This window comes from Clarias gariepinus, chromosome 21 (assembly GCF_024256425.1).
Source record: "Clarias gariepinus isolate MV-2021 ecotype Netherlands chromosome 21, CGAR_prim_01v2, whole genome shotgun sequence".
Lineage (NCBI taxonomy): Eukaryota > Metazoa > Chordata > Actinopteri > Siluriformes > Clariidae > Clarias > Clarias gariepinus.
The window spans coordinates 23,094,728-23,116,702 of record NC_071120.1 but is presented as its reverse complement, the minus strand read 5'-3'; the positions used below and the strand labels follow the sequence as shown (position 1 = coordinate 23,116,702).

The following is a 21,975-nucleotide window of genomic DNA, read 5'->3' as shown; positions in this document are numbered from 1 at the left end:
TGCACACTGCTGAAAATGTCGGAAAAGATGATGAGCATGCACTTGGTGGAGCTGCGGACCTGCCATGCCTTTTTTCGTCAGTTAGATGACGGGCTCTTCCACTGTAAAGACTCTTTGTCTCAGGGTTATACTCATATCCAAGTTTAGTCACCTGTAAAGATGAGTTTCAGGTTTTCCTGATCTCTCGTCGACTTCCAGTGATGTTTTTTTATCTTGAAAAAACTAACTAACTCATTGCAGCATCACTGTAACCTTGCCGAATCATGTAAATCATCTCTTTGGAAGATTTGCCTAGTTTCACACAGGATTTCACGTTTGCTGTTTTAACTTGCTGTCCATTATGAAATAGCAGACGCACAGTTGCACGGCTCCGGAGTTAGATGTCTTTTGGCACACTGACTTATGACGTTCGGTTCTCTAGTCTCAAAACTTTTTGATACCTCGTACTGTACCTGTTTGTCTCATCCGGCTAGGGATTTGAGTTTAAACAATGGTATTTAAACAAAAATTTGTAAAAATCAAGCTGCATAAAATTCCAAATTTATTGAAACATTGAAGAAGCAATTCATCGAATGAACCAAAGAAGGCAAATAAAACAAAAATTCCTAATCCTTTGCCTAAATTGTTCACATTAAGAGTGGACATGAATAGGACATCGTGTCTGTGGTTGCAGAAAGGCTCCATCGATAAGTGTTTTCTATTCTAAACAGGTTTTAAAATCCCCTTATCCCAGTCTCAGAGACTTTTTTTTTTATGTCACACCTCGACCGCAACGAACGTAATGAAGGCTTCACCCACTTTAGCACAGACGCATTGATTTTCTCCCGTTTCTGACCTTGGCATATGAGCACCAAAAGGGAGAAAATATATTTTGCACAACCATGCAGCAGCATTTAGATTAAATTATGCATACACTAAATTAGAGCTCTGGGAGAGTGGGCTTTCAGCTGAGACGGATTTTAGCTTTAATGCTGCATTGTTCGGGTTTAGCTCCGTTTTAGCTGGATGCACTGCGCGTTCGGCGTTAGCTCTTAGCATAGCAACGTAGTTGGCAGTTTGTCCTTTATTTCCCGAGCCAGCTGTGTGTATGTGAACAAGTGTTACTACCACAAGTGCCGAGTGAGTCAGCACTTCTGCCAACCATAGCCTGGAGTGCCTGCCATCTGCGGCACACACACACACACACACACACACACTGTTCACTGAGCTGTTCAGCTATGCAAGACTAGATTTATTCACAACAAATATGCAAAACCTTTTGACATCTTACAAGAGCTAGAACTTAGTAAAGAAAAAAAGTGTTTTTATTTTGAATTTCTCTTTCTCTCTCTCAGAAACCCCAAGATTTTTGTTCCATTTATGTTACTATTTGTTACTAAACGTACGTTTTATTTTGTTTCGTTTCTGCTCCTCTTTTTAAATGTATTTTGTTGTCTCCTGCTTGTTTGTTTTGTCTGGCCGTCTATCTCTATGTCTGTGTGTTCCCTGTCCGCTGTCTCATGCCGTCTTCTAACCTTTTGTTTGTGACACTATTGGAATTCCTTGTGTGTGCGTGTGTGTATGCGTGTGCGTGCGTGCGTGCGTGCGTACGTACGCGTGTGTCTATTTGACTATATGTTCGTGTGTTTTAGGAATTATGTCTGCTCCCCCGCCCATCACTACTTGAGGTAATGGGACCATAAAAGACACCGCTGAGACCTCCTTTACATACTCACACCTGTGTTGTACAGTATATGTATCTAAGTCATATGCGCCAGCATTGCACTCATCATCGTGGTTGGTGTGTATATACATGTGTAGAATGGATACGTGACAGTATTTTTGCCCATCCTTCATTCTCTGCATCTGAGGTCAAGCGTTTTGTCTTGAGTTAATTAAAAAGTTAATGTGGTTCTTGATTTTATCCAGTTTTAATGAGGTTGTAGGATGAGATAAGATTTTTCAGCTTCCTTAATTGCTGATTATTTGTGTACTGTACAGTACAGACACACTGAAACCCTAGACACTGAGGTTGAGGTGCTTTTTAAGGTTTAGTAGCCGGAACCAATTATGTTAATTATACAATTAAGGAAAAAATTACTGCGTATACTGAGTTAATGTTCATGTGTTAACGTGGATGCTAATATTCCACTAATAACAGGAATAATAATCCAATCGGAATCAAAATGCTTTGTATAAACATCTTAGTCGGAACATTCTGACCCAAACTGGCCATTCAAAACCCAAACCATTCAAATCAGAATGGGGTGGTGGTGTAAACTTTTTTTGGTATTCAATAAGTAAATATTATCTATGGACTGTAAGAACTTCATTTAAATTAAAATAAAATTTTTATTCGTCACATACAGTCATACACAGTATGATATGCAGTGAAATACTTATAGGCCTTAAAAAACAAGGCTATCGATTAAAAGTAAGTTATGGGGAATAAAATAAGAATAAAATATAGAAAAGCTTTAGCTGGAGAAAATATAGAAAATAAAATAAAATATGAAATATATATACTCAGCAAAAAAAAAAACATCCCTTTTTCAGGACTGTGTATTTCAACAATAATGTTGTAAAAATCCAAATAACTTTACAGATCTTCATTGTAAACAATGTTTTCCATGCATGTTCAATTAACCATAATCAATTAATTAACATGCACCTGTGGAATGGTCGTTAAGACCTTAACAGCTTACAGAACGTAGGCATTTAAGGTCACAGTTCTAAAAACGCAGGACACTAAAGAGACTTGTCTACCGACTGTGAAAAACACCCAAAGAAAGATGCCCAGGGTCCCTGCTCATCTGCGTGAACGTGCATTAGGCATGCTGCAGGGAGGCATGAGGACCGCTGATGTGGCTAGGGCAATAAATCGCCATGTCCGCACTGTGAGACGCCTAAGACGGCGCTACAGGGAGACAGGAAGGACAGCTGATCATCCTCGCAGTGGAAGACCACGTGTAACAACACCTGCACAGAATCGGTACATCCGAATATCACACCTGCGTGACGGGTACAGGATGGCCACAACAACTGCCCGAGTCACACCAGGAACACACAATCCCTCCATCAGTGCTCAGACTGTCCGCAATAGGCAGTCCATGAGGAGGAGATGCACTGCAGTACTTCAAGCAGCTGGTGGCCACACCAGATACTGACTGGTACTTTTGATTTTGAGCCTCCCTTCATTCAGGGACACATTGTGAAACATTTTTAGTTTATGTCTTATGGTGTTGACTCTTTTAGTGTAAATATTTACAGTTCAAACAGTTGAAAGTCAGAGGACGTTTCTTTTTTTGCTGAGTATATTTAGTTGTACAAAATCTAGACGACATGGCTGTACAAATACGGAAAATATACAGTAGATATCTGATCTGCCATATTAAACAACCTGATTAGTAAAAAAACAAAAAACTAGCTTCCATTTCTGATCAGTAAACACCTTGGATTTCCCATCCAGCCAATCAGTACAGTACTTGTCAAAAAGTTTGCATCAAAAGGTTTTATTCTAATTAAATGATTGAAGCATGTACAAGCACATCTTATCAGATCAGCATCCATGTAAACAGTAAAATAAGAAAAAACAAAACAATTAAAAACATGTAACGTAGCTAATGTCCATGCTGTGTCAGGAATGTCAGGTGGAGTCCTACAGTATGTGTACCTGTAGATCGTACACTAGTTCAGATACTGTACATCATGTGTTGTTTTGGAGTGAAAAAAGGGTACCAAAAGGTACCAAGTACCAAAGACAATATTGAGAAAGCAAGTTAAGCAGTGCAGAGGTAAAAATAAGAAGGAGTATAAAAAAAAAGAATAAATTAGAACCCTTCTAATCAATGGCTTTGGACTTCTACCTTATTTATAAATACTACAATAAGACACATTTCAGGTACTAAAGTACGCAAAGATGAAGTGTGCATTCAGGATACTGTTGTCTTTTACATTGTTTTTTAATAAGGTTATAGATGTGTGAATGTGTTGCACAACATACTGTATGTAATAAAATGTTCTTCCATGCAGTAGTAGAATGCAATAATACGCTTTTGACCAGAATTTTAAATCCAGCAGCTTCTGGACTGGCTTTTGCGTGGTTGAAATGAAAACTTGTACAGTAGATACGCCGTCCCTTCATGGCCCTGAGCTAATAAGGTCTTGTTTCTACAGTAACCTGCAAAAGCTGATTCTTTCATATGACTTATACAGTATGCATATTTTATATATATATATGATACACTGCAAAAAAAACGACATATTAGAAAGTGAAATATTCTTGAATCTGTTTATAGTTTTTTAAAAATAATTGCAAGAAATGAAATCTTCATTTTTATTAACATTAAATAAGCTTTTAATTATTATGCTTATTTCTATTCAAATGTTACTAAAATTGCAAGCAACAACAAAAGTGCAGATAAATGAGTTTCTTTTTAAGAAATTAATCCCAAAAAGTGATCAGAATGATCTGTTAATGGAACGAGACATTTTTCGCTTGCAACTTTAATAATATTTAACTAGAAACAAGCTTGTTGAAAAAGTTGCTTATTTAAAAAATGATAGCTAGTTTTGATCAGATTCAAAAATATTTCACTTGCTGAGATATTGGGATTTTTTGCAGAGTAAAAAAAAGGTCTTCTTTCCTGAAACCAGTGAGCCCTCACTACCTGGACTAGATTTGTATTAAGAAGCGTTTGCATGCACGTTTTATCTTTTTCCTCTCTTTCTTTTCAACAGGAAAGTATTCCTAATTATGATTATGCCTGAGTTTATTATTATTATTATTATTATTATTGATAGATGAAAAACAAGGCCACACTTGAATTCAGTATAGTGGAATTTAATTATATTTACAGTATTGTACCTGTGAAATCAGACCATGCCTTTAATTAGAATTTAAAAAATTATGTTACGATTTTATTTGATATAAAATGAGCAAATATTAACAATTTATAGAGCATTTTTTTTTTTCAGCATGCTCTCTGGTGTAACACTAGCATGAGCAGTTTTACGTAATGGGATCATAACATCCCCGATGTTTATTGTGCAGTCTTCTTTTGTTCTGTTGGAATTAATGATTCAGATTCATAAAAATATTAGCGAGACCAGAAAGGAAGGGATTAAAAAACAAAGTCAATAGAATGTACAAGGTTTATGAGGAATGTCAACAATAAAAAGGGATTACCAAAAACTTGGCGTTGAGAAGGTACGTGCGCTCAATCCTACAATTCAAGAAAGGAGGTTTATGGGACTCTGAACGTTTCATCAGACCAGGCTTAATCTTTTGTACCCACCCTTTAAATGTCATGTTCCTCGGGCATCTTATATCTGTGTTTGGGATGCATGGTGCTACTTAGCACAGTTAGCATAATTCACAGGCATTACCAGGCAAGAAAAAGCATGGCGAGTATTGTAATTTGACATCCATAAAGACCCTCTTTTCTCTCAGAGCAACGAATGGACACAAAAAGTCCAGAATAAGCATTTTGTTTGCCATGAAGCATGGCTCTGATGAATGTTTTCATCAGAATGATTGTCTTCTAAAGATGCATTTATTGTTCGCTAACAGTAAAAGGTGGTCTTGACATGGATGGACAAAGTTCATTTCTGATCCCATTCTTTGTTGACAGAAAATCTCTTGCTATAAAATGAACTCCTTTTTCAATAATTGCTGTCCTCTCCAGCCAAGAGCAGAGGCGCTCACTGAAGATGATGTCCGTATGGGAGCAGCGCACTACACAGATCCGTAAGCACATGTTGGCCAGCAGCGAGGCCCTGTACCACGAGGAGCTCAACACCCGCCTGAGCTCCAGCCAGCACCTACGCCCTGACATCACCACCCACCTGGACCGGCCACTGGTGGTGGAGCCGCGATGCGACTGGGACAAACCCAGGGACTTGAGAGTCGAAGCAGGCACACCTGAGGACTCTAACCCACAAGTACCCCCTGACCCCCTTGCCATGGAGCCTCCTCAATCCCAGCCCCCACGTAAACACCATCATCGGAGACGCGAGCGAACTTCCAACGACGCTCAAGAAAATGGCGAAACGGGAGCCTCGCGCCACCACGTACACCACAGCCGTAGCAAAGAGACTGAGGGAACACGGGCTAAAGATGGCAAGAGTGAGCGCAGCCATAGCCGCGATGCTAGGGGAGAACACAGGCACCACCGGTCACATAGGGCAGGACGTGAGGGCAATGGCGTGGTCAGCGCCAAGAGCGAGAGACGCTCGCACCACAGAGAAGGGTCACGTTCGGGAAGGGGGGACGGAGAGAGGAGCTCACGAGGGGAGGAAGGGGGCAACGGGGGCAACGGGGGCAGGAGGAGGCACCGGCAGAGGGCTGGCAAGGCACAGTGCGGGGTAGAGGACGGGGAGCAGAGGGAGAACGGAGAGCGAGAAGAGGGCAAGCCTCCAGGACACAGGTGACAAACTTCAAAGATTCCATTACGACTTTATATAGTTGTTACAATCGAGTTTTGGTAAGCAAAGAAATGTTTCTCAGTGCAGGAATGTGTATTATTCCTGTCCTTGGTGATAACATATCTGCTATTGTACAGTTGCGGACTATTAATATGTCCATCTAGTTTCAGGAATTCAGTTGTCAGAAACTGAAAAGGCTTTGTAGAATTTATTAATTATTTCCTGCTTTAGACAAACTGAAATGGGTGGAGAAATGCTGCCTGCAAGTTCTCAGCAGCTCGTAATGGGGAGCCGGTGGGGTTTGGATAAACCGGAAGATTCGGATAACCAGCGAAATGTGAGCCGCACAGGAGGCCTGGGGGTCCACATCCCCGTCACCATCACCTCTCCACCTGGAGAGACCACTCTCATAGCCAGTACGTGCTGCTCCTAATATGGAATGCTGCATATCAATAGTGTATCACATACAGTAATAGTGTCTACAAAAATGTATTACTGTGTAAAGAAGTTATGCATTTAAATAAAATTATGTAAAAAAGTGCAATATCTTTATATTTAAGTGAACAGTATAGACAGCGAGACAGTGCCCATGACTGAGAAGAACCTGGACGAGGTGAACCAGAGCGGTCCACGCCCTATCCTTCCTTACAGCTCCATGTTCATCTTCAGCCCGACTAACCCGTGAGTGTTATTAACCCTGGTCCAGTGGCATAATACTGTACTGCTGGTCACAAAAATCTCTTTTAATTAGGTAGGTTAATAATTAATTGTTAATCGATTAATTGCTTTTTTAAATTATTAAAAATGTGTCAACTGACAATGTTTAAAATCCACTGTATTTCTCTTTAGTTCTCAAATGTTTGTTTTTCATCTATATCTCCATATCTCTCACGTCTATTAACATAAACACCACAAGAGGATGTGCTTGCGGTTCATTGCTATAACCATTATTCAACAGCACTGATTTTTTAAATTAATAAATAAATTAATGAATTAATAACTTTTTAATGAGGACAAAGAGACAAGTCGTATTTATGACAGCCTTATCACTTTTTAAAATCTAATAATGTAAAAATTATGAACTTATTTTAAAAGGTTAAAATAAGTCTCAGCGATTACATTTGTAAACTCCAGGTTAATTAGTCCTGCCATTACATTTTATTTTATTATTTATAAATAAAGAAAGAATTTTTTTAATTAATTAATTATTATGTGGTTGTCAGTGTTGGCGGGGCAAACAAATTAATCAGTGTTTTGGAAACACTCGCTTGTGCTGCTAGAACTGTTCAAAGAAACTTAAACTGAGAAAAAAGGGTATTATTAATTATGAATGATTAACTAATTATTAATGGTTAAGGTCTTCGTCTATCGGTTAAACAATCCAAGATTGTTGTTGTCTCAGCTGGTGAGTGAATGGATACCGTATTTTATATATATATAAATAAATAAATAAATAAATATATATAAGGCGTTCAAGTCAAACCAGGACCTTTGTTTGTGCAGAATAGCAGAACACTGCCGTTATTTCTCGATATAATCCCCTACTACACTAATGCACATATCCTAGTGATTCACTAGTGTTTGAAGGCATAAAGTTTTCTCAGCCTTCTTTAATACATTTGCACCTTTCAAATGTTTTACCGTGGCTTAGAGTCTCATCACTTTAGTTTCACGCCTTCATGAAAACATTTATGCAAAAAGTCCCGGTTTGAATTGAACGCCAACAATGAGTTCCCATCCGAGCTCCACTTTATGGTTATCTTATATGATTAAATCTCCTCTTTCTTTATTTATCATGTGCAGGGTGAGGCGTTTGTGCCACTACATAGTCAATCTACGTTACTTTGAGATGTGTATCCTGATGGTCATAGCCATGAGCAGCATTGCACTGGCTGCAGAAGACCCGGTTAACGCCAACGCTGTGCGAAACTATGTGAGTGTGTTTCATTTCTATAACTGTCTGATTAGGCGTAACTTTCTTTTCCTTTTTTTTTTTCCGCAGCTTGTTTTAAGCTGCCTTTCTGAATAGAAATTTAACACTACCTTTTGTTTTGGAAGGTGCTGAAGTATTTGGACTACGTCTTCACCGGGGTGTTCACATTTGAGATGGTAATTAAGGTAAGCTCATTTTTACTTTTGCTGCTTTTTCTTTTCAACCTGCTACGCGACAGTATATTCGCTTGACACCGATATGACTATGAGGTGTCACTTTACCCTTAGCCTTTTTTTTTTAGGTTGCCATCTGTCACACACATCTGAATTCTGGAATTAATTAACATAACATTAAAGAAGGGCAGCAGTGATTCATGTACAGTGATGCAGATCCAATATTACAGCGTTTTAGTCTTTAATATGTTTTTTTTTTTTTTTTCTCAAGATGGTGGATTTGGGCTTGTTGCTGCATCCGGGCGCGTACTTCAGAGATTTGTGGAATATTCTCGACTTTATTGTGGTCAGTGGAGCTCTGGTGGCATTCGCATTCACGTAAGTCATATTTTAATTGTAAACATTTAAATGTTAAATACTTACCTGAAGGCTTAACATCAGCTTCATCAGTATCACTAGGCTTGAGGTTTTTAACTTTTTCTATTAGACAAAATGTTATATTTCAATTTACATTCAGCATACGTATATACGATGGGTGTTCAAGTCAAACCAGGACTTTTTTTAATTGTGCAGAGTAAAAAAACAGGGTTATGAGAGTAAACTCCCTTTATTTCTCTATATACTGTAATCCCCTGCTACACTAATGCACTTATCCAAGCTTTTCACTAGTGCTTGGATACCATTAAGGTAAAAAGTTTTCAGGGCCTTGATCAGACTGCCGGCTCTACATCTGGAAGGCTGGCTTCCCGGGAACTCTTTTAAAGTCCCAAATGTGAAATTTTTGTAACGTGCAAGTGGTGCAGTGGGCAGAATGAGGTTTTGTCCTGCAAGAATAGCATGCCTCAAGCAATCGAATCAGACCTTATTTAAAACATTTGCACCATTTAAATGCAAATTAGAGACTTATCATCGCACTGTGCTTGAAGTTTCCTGTAAATGTCAATCGCTTTTACAGCAAAATTCATTAAAATTTTAACACCAGTCCCAGTTTGACTTGAACGTCCCTTGTATATCTTCTGTATATAGTTTTAATTTTTCTTTTCTATTGAAATTTCATCAGGTTTATGGTCAGGATCATGGCTCCAGTATCATGAAAAAACTTTCTACCTTGATGGTATGCAAGCACTTAGTGAAACGCGGGGATAAGTGCAGTAGTGTAGCAGGGCATTATATAGAGAAACAAAGGGAAGTTTTTCCTCTCATAATTGTGCTTTTTATTATCAAAAGTCCCGGTTTGACTCAGACACCCCTCAGAGAAAATTTCGGACTAAAAAAAATAACATCGAAGCAGTTCATAAGTTATTCAAAGGTTGATTGTACTGGTGGGTACGTGGTTCATTGTTCTTAATAATAGAACATAGAGTCAAAAGATAGGCTTAGATATTGAAATCCAACATTGCATGCTAAACTATTAAATAGTGTGTTATAATAGGTACTACTGTACACTGAGTATAGTGATGTTTATTACATAAATACAGGGTAGGTTTATAGCTTCTTTAGCCACGGCTATGGTAAATAATACATAACTGAGCTGACGGCGCATGCCTGCATTTCCAATAAATGTTTTTTTTTGTTTTTTAATTCTAGGGGTTTTAAGAGAAAAAGCATTTCTATTAAGAGGTAGCATTTCTTGTCAAGTCTAGACAATTCCTAACAAATCCTAAAGGGCAGTAGGTACTTTGTAACAGTTAGTAGGTAATTTGTGACACCTCTTAGACAGTTCTTGACAGTTTAGCATGAATTTCGAGAGGATTTCCATGTAATTTGTAAGTATATTTTAACATTTTGTAGCTAATCTGTAGTTAATTAGTGGATTATGTAGGGAATATGTCGGAAAACCAAGAATTACATTTCAGCGTGCTCTAGCAAAAAAGTGGCAAAGCTTCAATCTCAAGGGGTTACTGTACTGAAAACTGTGTTCACTCACACTTCCTGCCTCTCCGTGTGCTATTTCTGTGATGTCCTGTCAAAGCCGCTGAGCGTACCATGTTTACACCGTTAGTGATCTTTTCGTGCTCTCCTTCTTTCTCTCTCTCTCTCCCCTTCGAATGGCGTGAAGGAGCTTCATGGGGTAATGCCTTAACTCTCTCTCTTTCTTCTTCTTGCTATCTTTTTGTCTCTCCATCTTTTGTCCTCTTGCCTGTCTGTGAGTCCGTAAGTGTGATCATCGACTCTGTCATTCATCCACGTTCGCGAGGTCGTCCGATCTCATCTGCCATCGTTCAAACTAACGACATCATTGTGACGGACAAAACCGAGACTCATCATCTCTTCTCACGATCTCTTTTCATCTAAAATGTTCCGTTGCATTCGATAACAATCCGAACGCAGCCTGAACATCCCCAAAAAATGGGGCATCGTGCTCCTGAAGCTTACATGTATTTCAGATCAGTGCATGTGACTGTGAAACTGAGTTCGATCTGTTAAATCATGTAGGGTAAAAAGGCTGGTCATTCATTACTACACATCGTCAGCAAACAGAACATGTTCATGTTCATCATCTCCAGGCATGTGGGGGAATAATCAAAAGCTCTTCTAATGCATGTTCTCATAAGATTTACGAGACAGACAGAATGCTGTCTTATTGCTGTATAGACATAATGTCCTTTCAGTAGAATTTAAAAGAAGGATTTTTCTAAAGCATTCCACATACTGTAACATAACATACAGTACTGAAGTTTTGCTAGATAAGCAAAAATCCAGTTCATGTGATTAATAACACAGGAACGTATTTGTATGTAGCTTGATTTGAGCCAAACCGAAGGTGGACCTCAGATAAACATTTTATAGCCATGCAGTTAGAATGTAAGACGGCAACTTTCCAAAATCATATAAACTGGATTTTTCTAACTTTTTTTCTTTTTTATAAACAACTAGTAAATTTTTTTCAGTATGTGTCTCTATCTCGTAAGAAATGGTGTTTGAGTGGCATAGCTGGAGATTGTGCGTCCACATACAGACGCTTTCTCCAAACCTGATCTAAAGGAATCATCATTTTTCCCTTTTACAAAATGTCCAAAAACGGTCTCTCAACCTATTCCATCGACTTGACTGTTCCATCCATCCAGTCAGTGGTGATGTCCCGTGCTGTCGGTGCAGTTGTGTTCTAGCTTAAAGTCACCCAGACTTTTTTTTCTTTCGTCAATCGGAATAAATTCCAATGGAATAAAAAGTTTTCATATTAGATTTTATATTAACTCTATCTTATGCACTTGCTTAGAATGCTTTTTAATGATCTAGGGGGCTGATGATGACAGTTCTTGTGTAAGGTGTAGCAAGGTGTAAAGAAGGGGAAATGTCAAAGGATGGTGGGGATTTTTTCAAAACTTATAAAACTAAGCACAACTGGATGTTCACACTCATCACAGCTGGATCAGAGGACGAAATGTGTATTCAGTCTCTTTTTGGCATCTGACAGCCTCCTGGAGGGAAAATGCAACACATACTGTAAATACAGTAGATTTTAAAACCACACACAGGTGTAGACCCTCATTCATTACTTGCTAATTCTCCACGTTCGTAGCCAGCACTAAACCACACCCCTACACGGGTGATACGCTCGTCCTCATTTCTCGTTTCCACCATACTAAACTAGTAATACGGGTGTATACGGAGGCCTTTATCTTTGCCCCGGTTGAGTCATTTCTGAATAATTGCTTGCCTTAAATCCTTTTTTTTTTCCCATTAAGCAATCAGGCGTGTTAAATTGGAAAAGCACTTTTTTCCCTTCTTTTCACAATTTCAAAATAAAAGTTTAAGGTGACTTTAAGGCCAACTGTGAAAGCCTAAGGAGCAAAATACTGTACATGCATTGAAATGTTTTTATTCTTTAATAATTTTATTAGTTCAGTGCACTTTGATAGGTATAACGTGCCAGTACACTCCTAGTTTCTGTCCTTTATAGTGTTATAAGCAGTGATAATATTTACTCTGTGTTTGTTTCATTCATTTATTAGATCGCATCAAAGTCCAAACAGGTGGGGAACGTATATTTACTTTATTCTTTTTTTTTTTTTTTCCTTTTAGTCCCAATCCCCTCTAACTCCGTTTTCTAACCCTGTCCTGATAATTAAGGGCGCACTCAGTGGAGGGAAACCTGTGGCAGGCCTCTACACTGGCCATTCTGTTAACTTTTCTTACAGAAACTCGAAAGAGAACTAATACAGATAACTTGAATGTGGAAGGGCTTCTGCAAAAGCTATCAGGAAGACCAGTGTGGGTAGTAATATATCCCATGGGTTCTAAACAGCAGGCCAGGAGAATCACTGCACTGCACAGTTTTAGGGTTTTTCCTCCTGTGCGCTTGCACGATCCAGCTCATCATGTGGTTAATTATGAGGTCATGAACCGACCGATACGTGTCGGTTTGGGGGGGGGGGTGGAATCTGAAACTGTGCAGACATGTTTGAGAAGACGTAAAAAGCTGAGCAGTATGAGAGCTGGGAGTTGCGAACCCTTGATATATTACATAGTGTGTGAGTGCTGTGTCGTGATTAAGTTTCAGATGAAAGCATGCTGGACTAATGTGCATCAGAGAGCATGGATAAGGTGCATGCTATTATTGAGTGATTGGAACAACGGGCTAGAATGTATGTCGCCATGCTGTTGCTTTGTGCCGGCTTTGGGATAGTCTCCAGCGAGAGGAATTGTTTATTGGTAGATTTTATGGGTAACTACAGTTTATCTGGTTGGTTCACAGATGACTGCAGGGTATTATTATTATTATTATTATTACTTACATCATTTTAAATTTTTTTAAGGATGGATGGTCAAGTGCTATGTCTTCAGTAATTGAATTGTGATTGTAATAAGTATATCCAAGTATGATTGCAAGTCATCTATATGCATTTGGACTCCGTATCACTACTGTCTGCATCATACAGTATACTGTACAGTAGTTGTCATATTTATTACATCTCTCAGCTATTTTTTTTTTTCATGCACAGGATCATCTTTTGTCTCTCTTGTAATTGCTCAGTGCTAGTGCTTGAATGAGATGTGATACTGTTAATATTGTTTTCTGTTTCATTGCTGCACTGGAAGACTCAAACGGTACCTCCTCAACCGAGATGTTTTTTCCTTGAGATCGAGACATTTCCTAATCCCGGCATAACATCTTAGTACGAAATCCATAACTAAAATGATGCAAAGTGGAAAGAACAAAAAAAAAAAAAAAGAAAAAAGATTTGTCCAGTGGGTTGTGCCACATTTGGAAAATTCCATTGATAGAGCATCAGTTGGTTTGGATTGTTGCATCAGTTAAAATGTGAATTTATTCATCACTGTGAAATCCAACGGTAGCCTATGTACTGAATGTCTGTTAGGTACTGTAGCATACTAAGATAACTTACTTAATAGAAATTGAACTGTATAAAATGTACTTCATGTTATTATAATTTCAGTACATGAGAGACGTTCAAGTCAAATCAGGATTTGTGATGGAATTTCTTATGAATGAAGGAGTAAAACCGATAAGATTTTAAAGCGGGTACGATAATGAGACTCTTATCTGCAGTAAAACATTTGAATAGTGTGAACATCTGGGGGCTCGGAGCCGACTGCAGTCATTCCTGTGAACACTGAGTGAGTGGAGGAACACCTGATCCTTGAAAATCGACGGATAAGACATAGGACATAGGACATAAGACAATCTTTCACCAACACCACTTGCACATTACAGAAACTCGACCAGAAGTTATTGCCACATCCCTCCGTACAGCCCTGACCTCATTCCAAGCCATCCACAAATTTGGGCCATTTAAGGAGTTCTTGGGAGGCTAGGGTTCCAGACGTGAATCAGACAGACTGATCTTGGATTCGGCGTACTGAGAAAACTTTCCACCTCGATGGTATCCAAGCACTAGTGAAACACTAGGATAAGTGCATTCGTGTAACAGGGGATTATACCGTATAGATAAATAACTGTTCTGTTATTAAGTCCTGGTTTGACTTGAACGCTGCTTGTAAATTTAAAAGAAACAATTTACAATAAGTAATTTTCAATTTTAAATAAAAAATAGGATTCCAGTTTAGATGTCCTTGTAGCACTTTTTAGGTGCATAACTGATTCAGGCTTATTTTCTGTGAACATTCAGTCATAGGCTGCGCCCGTGCAGTGATCTGATGTTATTTAGAGTCGCATAATTTTATTTGAGACATCTAGAGGCCATAGCATGCATGGATCACAGCTTGGATTCCATGCCGATCGTTTGGTCACACTGTGTCTGGCAGAACCATTTCTCATATCAAAGATACTTGGTTTTCTTTACTAAAGGACTTGTCTTGTTGGCTTCTGTTTTATGTTTTTGCTTTACATGTATAAGAAAGCCCACGAATATGCGGTCCGAACCATAATACCTGCAAAACAGCATTGGTTCCTCACACAGAAACAGAAACAGAAACGTCTCCCTTCTCCTGGGTGGAGTTTCTTTTCTATCATTGGTTCTGGTTTTACAAATCTGATGCACAACTTTATTTTATTTCTTTTTATTTTTGCATGGGTGAGTATTGTATAGGTTTCAGGATTTAACTAACATTTTGCTTAGAATGAAGCAACTTAACTGATAATAGCATGCTGATGATGATATTTACCAGCCTCAGCCAGCTCATGTAATGCAGGATTACATGATTTGTGGAAGATGTGCTTTTGTGCTACTAATGCCTTGTTGGTTGGGTGTAACATCAAGCAATCCAAATAGAATTTGATTTTGTCAGAGACTTACTGTATGTAAGAGGTGTGTTAGTGTTACATTTAGACAGGTCGATGCCAGTAACACCAGGTGTTTTAGTTCATCTGGTAGCCGGCTTTAGTGATGCTCTTTAAATATTGTATGTAAAGCGTTAACTCGATAGAAAGAACATCTTCGATAAAAATATTTGTTTCAGTAAATGTTCAGGAGGCGTTCACGTTAAACAACGAGCAGAATGAATAGCTAATCGTTGTACTTGCGTTTTATAGAGGGACCAAAGGCAAAGACATCAGTACCATCAAGTCCCTCAGGGTGTTACGAGTCCTGCGGCCCCTGAAGACCATCAAACGCTTGCCGAAACTCAAGGTAAAAATACAACTTTGTTCTGTTGATGTATTTCTTTTTTTTTCCTCCCAGAACAACTCTTTCACAATTTAAGTCCTGGAATCAGGAAAAAAAAGGCCATCAGGGAAAAAAAAACACCACACATGTGATAACCTGGACATCATTTTTTACTTCCTTTCTCACCCTGACACGCCCATCTCTCTGCCTATCAATCTGGACCCATCAGACCTTTTTTCCATTGCACCAAAGTCCAATGGGTTTTTTTTTTACCATGCAACTTCACCAAGTGTTTAAGTGAACCCCATTCATGATTTTATTCCAACCATGCCTCTTTCACAAAGTTGACACTTCAGCACTATCCTTCCAGGTGTTGATAAAATATTAAATGGCTTTTATCCCAGTTCCAGTCATTTCAAACCTCCTTAGTTGTTTTCTTTGCTTGATGCAGCCCAATCATGCGCCCGTACTGAAATGGTGACTTTTTTTTGGCTAGGCAGTATATTAGTGCACTCCACATGTACTGTATAAACAGAGCCTAATAATAAATTTGGTGTTATTTAAGAGGGAGAGTTCAAGTCTCGGAGCCCCACTGCTGGACATTCAGCCTTATTCTTGAAATTCAACAGATTGCTTGTCATCAATTTGTAAGAGAGATTTGCATCTGTACACACCACTTATTGCCGCATCCCATGTACAATCCCGACCTCAAATCAGGCCATTTCTCTATGTTTGGGCTGTTAAGGGAGTTCCTAAGAGGCCAGAGGTTTAGTTAAAATATTATTAATCAGGTAAATTACTTATTAATAAAAACAAAACTCGTCTCCAGCTTCTCCAACAAACTCCTAATGCTTCTTGAGCATGCTGATTTCTAGACATGCTGATTTCTCATGTCTCCAAAGTCAGATCATTCCGAGTTTTGAAGGCACGCTATTTTTTGATCCTTTTTTTACATACTGTAATTAACCTCTGCTGCCTACATTCACCTTGTTACAGTTTCAGCCTGTTGCACTAACATCGCGCTGGTGTTTCCTGTAGGCCGTGTTCGACTGCGTGGTGAACTCCCTGAAGAACGTGCTGAATATCCTCATCGTCTACATCCTCTTCATGTTCATCTTCGCTGTCATAGCTGTGCAGCTTTTCAAGGGCAAATTCTTCTACTGCACAGACGAGTCCAAAGGACTGGAAAGGGACTGCAGGTAGAGTCCATCATCACCGCACCAAACTCGGTGTTCTCACACGTCCGCAGCGCCCCCTGTAGGACGAAAGTGGCACAGCCCGGAAAGCAGACAAGCTTATTAATAAGAGATTATAATAAAGTGAAGTTTATTACACCGGACCAGATTCTTGAGTCCAGAGAGAGGGATTAAAAACAGTACAAAAGTTATCTATAGAGCACAGTATAAGAGTTTTAGAAAATAGCCTGAATATTAAGAGTAGCCTGTCAGTCTACAGCTTAATATCACAAGTTTGAGGATTTAAAAGGTACTTAAAGATGGTGTTAATCTACTACTTTTCCAGATGTTTTTGGTCCTGTAATGTACATACACTGTTTTAACAATACCTAATTAAATCTCTGTCCTCTTTGCTTTGAATTAAAGGTGAATTTAAAGTGTATATCTATTACAGAAATCATTTATGCGTGTGTTTTTAGAGGGCAGTTTTTGGAGTATGATAAGCATGAGGTCTCGGCCCAGCCCAGGGAATGGAAGAAATACGACTTTCACTATGATAACGTGCTGTGGGCCTTTCTTACACTCTTCACTGTGTCCACAGGAGAGGGCTGGCCTACGTGAGTATACACACACACACACAGTATAAAAAAAGTATAAATCAGGTAAGAATTAACAGATAAATATCATTCTTACGTCTTTTATATATACATTTAATTGCCTGCTTTATATTTATATGTACCTGCTTTTAATTATACATTCATTTAGCGCCCCTCCATTTATTTCCTTTGTTGTCATGCAGTTTACAAAGTTTCAAACATTCATGTTTTAGCTCTAGCATTCACTTATATGCGTCAGGCTAAATGCAAAGAAGATCAGTCCTACTCACAGTATGGGAAAGGACTCAAAACTTTGAAGAAATATCTGTTTCTGATAGCGCTTACTATTAAACCGGTTTAATTTATCAAAATTAATTAAATTCGTGTTAAACGACAATCATCGTCTATACCGCCTTATCCTGTACACGGGGTCGCAGGGGGCCTGGAGCCTATCCCGGGAGACTTCGGGCACGAGGCGGGGGACACCCTGGACAGGGGACCAATCCATTTAAGGGAAACCATTTAGTCTAATCTGCATCTAACCATCTGTAGCTAACCATCATCCAACATTTTCTCCAAAATTATATGGCCTGTAATAACCTGAATTAAAGACTTGTAAAATGGTAAAATTCTATTTTTTCTCTTCATGTATTGGCATCTGTAAGATTAAACTATAAAGAAAGTTAAGAAACTCAAAAACCTTTGAAACTTACAGCACTCAGTCCTAGTCATGTTCAATTATTATTTAATGTTGGCCTTACTGGTGCAGTTATTTCTTATTAATGCACATTTATGCATTCTTTTTGTTTTTTCTTTTTTTCTCTTTATTTTCTCAAGGTTAAAAGCCTCACTCTACAGCTTCCTCTGTTTCCGGTTAAACATTTTAAAAAGGCAGTTACAGCTGCTCATGATCCACTTAATCCGACGTGATTTATATCTTATTTAAATGAAGTTCACGGGACAGACTCTGGACCGGGTCACCGGTTCAAGTTTCACTCTTTCTGCCCGCATTTCTGGATGACATCATGAAATTAAGTAGGGTTATTAAATAATTCACTGATGCGACGCTGTAAAAATGATGAACTGGTTAGTTTATAGGTGAACCAAAAAAAAAAAAAGGTTAATTAAAAAACGGCACGCTTCTCAGATCTGGAACTTTGCTACACTTTTATTACTGTAGCAGAAGTGCTGATGATATGACCTTAATAGGCATGAGATTAATGCTGATAATTAATCTTGCGCTTATTAAAACGTCTCAGAGTACTGCGTTCGGCTGAAAATGAAAGAAAAAAAAACTTTTTTACGTTGCCTAATAGTGGCAAAAAAAAACAAACTTTCTCAGCATTGCCATGTAAACTGCATGGCATATGTGTGTTCCCAGTGTTCTGAAGCACTCCGTAGACGCCACCTTCGAGGACCAGGGTCCCAGTCCTGGCTACCGCATCGAGATATCAATCTTCTACGTAGTCTACTTTGTCGTCTTCCCTTTCTTTTTTGTCAACATCTTCGTGGCCTTGATTATTATCACCTTCCAGGAGCAGGGGGACAAAGCCTTGTCGGAGTGTAGTCTGGAGAAAAATGAGGTAAGAACCAGTCAGAACCATCCATCCATCCATTATTATACCACTTATTCTGTATAGGTTTGCACAGAGCCTGGAGCTTATCTCAGGGCGATTGTTGCATAAGATGAGATACACCCTGGAAGGAACCCATCCTTTCCTGGGCACAACGGGCTATTTTATTACCCAAATGAGGATGGGTTCCCTGTTGAGTCTGGTTCCTCTCAAGGTTTCTTCCCACTGCCATCTCAGGGAGTTTTTCCTTGCCACTGTTGCCGTCGTCCTCAGCTTGCTCATCAGGGACGATCCGATCATTTCGATTCCATACACATTCCATACAAACCTAAATAATTCTTTTGATTGTGTAAAGCTGCTTTGCGACAATGTAATTTGCCAATTCATCGCAGGGCACAAAAGCGCGCCCACATTAACACACCCACATTACAGGCAATTTGGAACGCCACTTAGCGTAATCTGCATGTTTTTGGCCTGGGGGAGGAAACCAGAGTACACCGAGGAAACCCACCAAGCACAGGGAGAAACATGCAAACTACTGTACACACCCACAGAGCCGTACTGGAAATTGAACCCTCGACCGAAATCATCCTTATTTCAAGAAAGTAAAAGGAAGTCTAAGGTAATAACATTTGGCTGTGAGTTGAGGGTTTTTTATCTTCACACATCGTGTAAAAAAATATTTGGGTCTAGACAGTGTCAGGGCCGTCACAGTGGTGGAGGTGGAAGTGGGTTCCGGCTGTTAGGGGCCTCAATAGAGGTACAGTATGGATCAAGAAAGGCAGCCCAATGAGACTACTTACAGTATGTATATGCCCAGTGTTCTGTGCTTCACCTCTCTCTTCCAGTGTCTTTCATTTTCTCATCAAGTGTTGTGCTAGCATGAGAATCTGTATTAGATAGATAATATTAATCAAATGAAACAAAATTGCAGATCTGGCAAGATTTACCGAGTGCCTCTACAGCACTCTATTTTAACCTATATCAGCAGTAAGTGGAAAATTATACGATTAACTGTATATAAAGTGTTTTACAGACTCATCACAGTTCCTCCAGCAGCAGTTGAGTCAAACTGACCAATCACACCAGTCTCTAACAATGGGCTTCAGTTATCCAACGGGATACAAAAGATTTATTTATAAAGGATAGTACAGTAACACAAGAAATTTGGCATTTGTAAAATTTAGCATGTTCAGCAAATCCTATAGAGTAATTTGCATAAAGTGTTGCACTTTTTCTTTTAATAAATGTATTATATTCTGAAGTTAAATTGCGTATTGATTTTATGTTTCAGAATTTCACACGTCCTTATCCAGAGTCACTTGATGTATCGTGTTTTGGAGTCTCTATTAGAAACAAATCCTCACTTAACAGGAAAAAACAATGTGTTTAAGAGAACATAATACATACTGTATAGAATACGTTAAAAACATTATAATTCGCATCAAAATTTCATGTGATTTTATAGCTTACAATAAACTTTATTTAAATCTTTCCAGAAACTAGATTAAACTATTTTAGGCGAATGTGATCAAAGTGGTACATTGTACTATGCATGATGGTTACATTTAGGCATTTGGCAGACGCTCTTATCCAGAGCGACTTACATTTTTATCTCATTATACATCTAAGCAGTTGAGGGTTAAGGGCCTCGTTCAAGTGGCAACTTGGTGGTTGTGGGGTTTGCACTTGGGATCTTCTGAACCGTGGTCCAATGCCTTAACCACTGAGCTACCCCTGTAGTCTTATACTGCCTAGCAAATTTAAGCCTTTTTTCTGATTAGTCTCACTTAGACCTTCATGAGTTTTTCCCACCATATTTCATTCGCAAAGTTGACAGTTCAGCACTATCCTTTCAGGTTTTGATAATATATCTAATGATTCTTAACGCAGTTACATTAATTTCAAATGTCCTTAGTTGTTTTTGTTTTTTTGCTTATTGCAGACAAATAATTTGACCTCTCTAAAATTGCGACCTTTTTTTTTGCCCAGACGGTATTTTAATTACTGCAGTAATTATCCAATCAAATGCACTTAAGTTTTAGCTTATTAAAATCTAAACGCTGTTTGTTCTTGGCTAAGCGGTGCACTTTTAAATGAAAAAAAATTGTTTTATGTATGTTTTTCTTATATGCAGTGGTGTCAATAGTATTCACATTCATTACTTAGGTAGAAGTATAGATACTAGGGTTTAAAAAGACTTCTTTAGAAGTTAAAGTATCAACTCAAGCTTTTTACTCAAGTAAAAGTGTAAAAGTACTGGTTCCAAAACTACTTAAAATATAAAAGTAAAAGTAATGTGAGAGGAAAAAAAGCATTAAGGATAAAAGCTTAGGCTGTGCCACGGGCCTATATACTGCACATCTTAAAAAAAAAAAGAAAAATGTGTTGTTCCAACCTACCTCAATATGCTTTTTCAAATTAGTCGGCGAGTTTTTAAAAGCCATTAGCTCTTGGTACTTGGGTGCACAGAGCTTGCAGCGCATTCGAAAGGAGCTGTTTTTGCATCCAACCATTTCGAAAAATTCTTCCAGGTTTGGCCAGGAATGTATAAGAGTTGGCTGGTCCAACCAAGAGTTTCCTGGCTACCAACCTTCTCGCTGGTGCTTGGTTGTGACATTTCGCTCGAATCTTGAGTCTCAGAGAATCAAGATTTCATCAAGCTGTTTCAGTCCAAACAGCTTGAAAAAGTGCATGTAGGCCCGTATGACCCCTTTAAGTAAGGTAAAGAAGTATTTATACTTCGTAACTTGACACCTCTGCTTACAGTATATGAGTTGGAGTTATCTAATTGTAATAAATATCAATACTGTCATTGTGATCATTAAACAATTCAGTGCCTTATAATACACTTCTGTATTTAGCAGCTCGATACCGGCTCTTATTTATCGTTCAAGTCTGTACATTGTTTAGCATATTATTCAGAATTGTTTAATCATTAGTAGAAAAGGTATTTATGAGAGTGGGGAAAGTAGTGTTCTTCTCTCTCGAACCCCAGACAGCTTGTAAGAGTTTAAGTTGTCAGAAGTGAATAGTCCTGCACCTGTTTGAACATTCTTGTGCACACAGCTATCCACTGTGGTGCTAT

General features: G+C 38.6%; 1 protein-coding gene across 3 annotated transcripts in view; it reads left to right on the top strand.

The window, feature by feature from the left end:
• Nucleotides 1–21,975, top strand: part of cacna1ba (calcium channel, voltage-dependent, N type, alpha 1B subunit, a) — a 156,151-nt gene that overhangs the window by 104,302 nt on the left and 29,874 nt on the right. For 2 of the 3 annotated variants that reach the window (XM_053481035.1, XM_053481036.1), the window contains exons 19-28: nucleotides 5,667–6,407; nucleotides 6,637–6,821; nucleotides 6,966–7,086; nucleotides 8,209–8,338; nucleotides 8,464–8,523; nucleotides 8,783–8,889; nucleotides 15,470–15,566; nucleotides 16,581–16,741; nucleotides 17,197–17,334; nucleotides 18,695–18,896. In XM_053481035.1, coding sequence (XP_053337010.1) covers nucleotides 5,667–6,407; nucleotides 6,637–6,821; nucleotides 6,966–7,086; nucleotides 8,209–8,338; nucleotides 8,464–8,523; nucleotides 8,783–8,889; nucleotides 15,470–15,566; nucleotides 16,581–16,741; nucleotides 17,197–17,334; nucleotides 18,695–18,896 — 1,942 coding nt within the window. Of the gene's footprint in view, nucleotides 1–1,631; nucleotides 1,668–5,666; nucleotides 6,408–6,636; nucleotides 6,822–6,965; nucleotides 7,087–8,208; nucleotides 8,339–8,463; nucleotides 8,524–8,782; nucleotides 8,890–15,469; nucleotides 15,567–16,580; nucleotides 16,742–17,196; nucleotides 17,335–18,694; nucleotides 18,897–21,975 lie in introns of all 3 variants that reach the window. The other variant, XM_053481034.1, reaches the window with a different exon arrangement.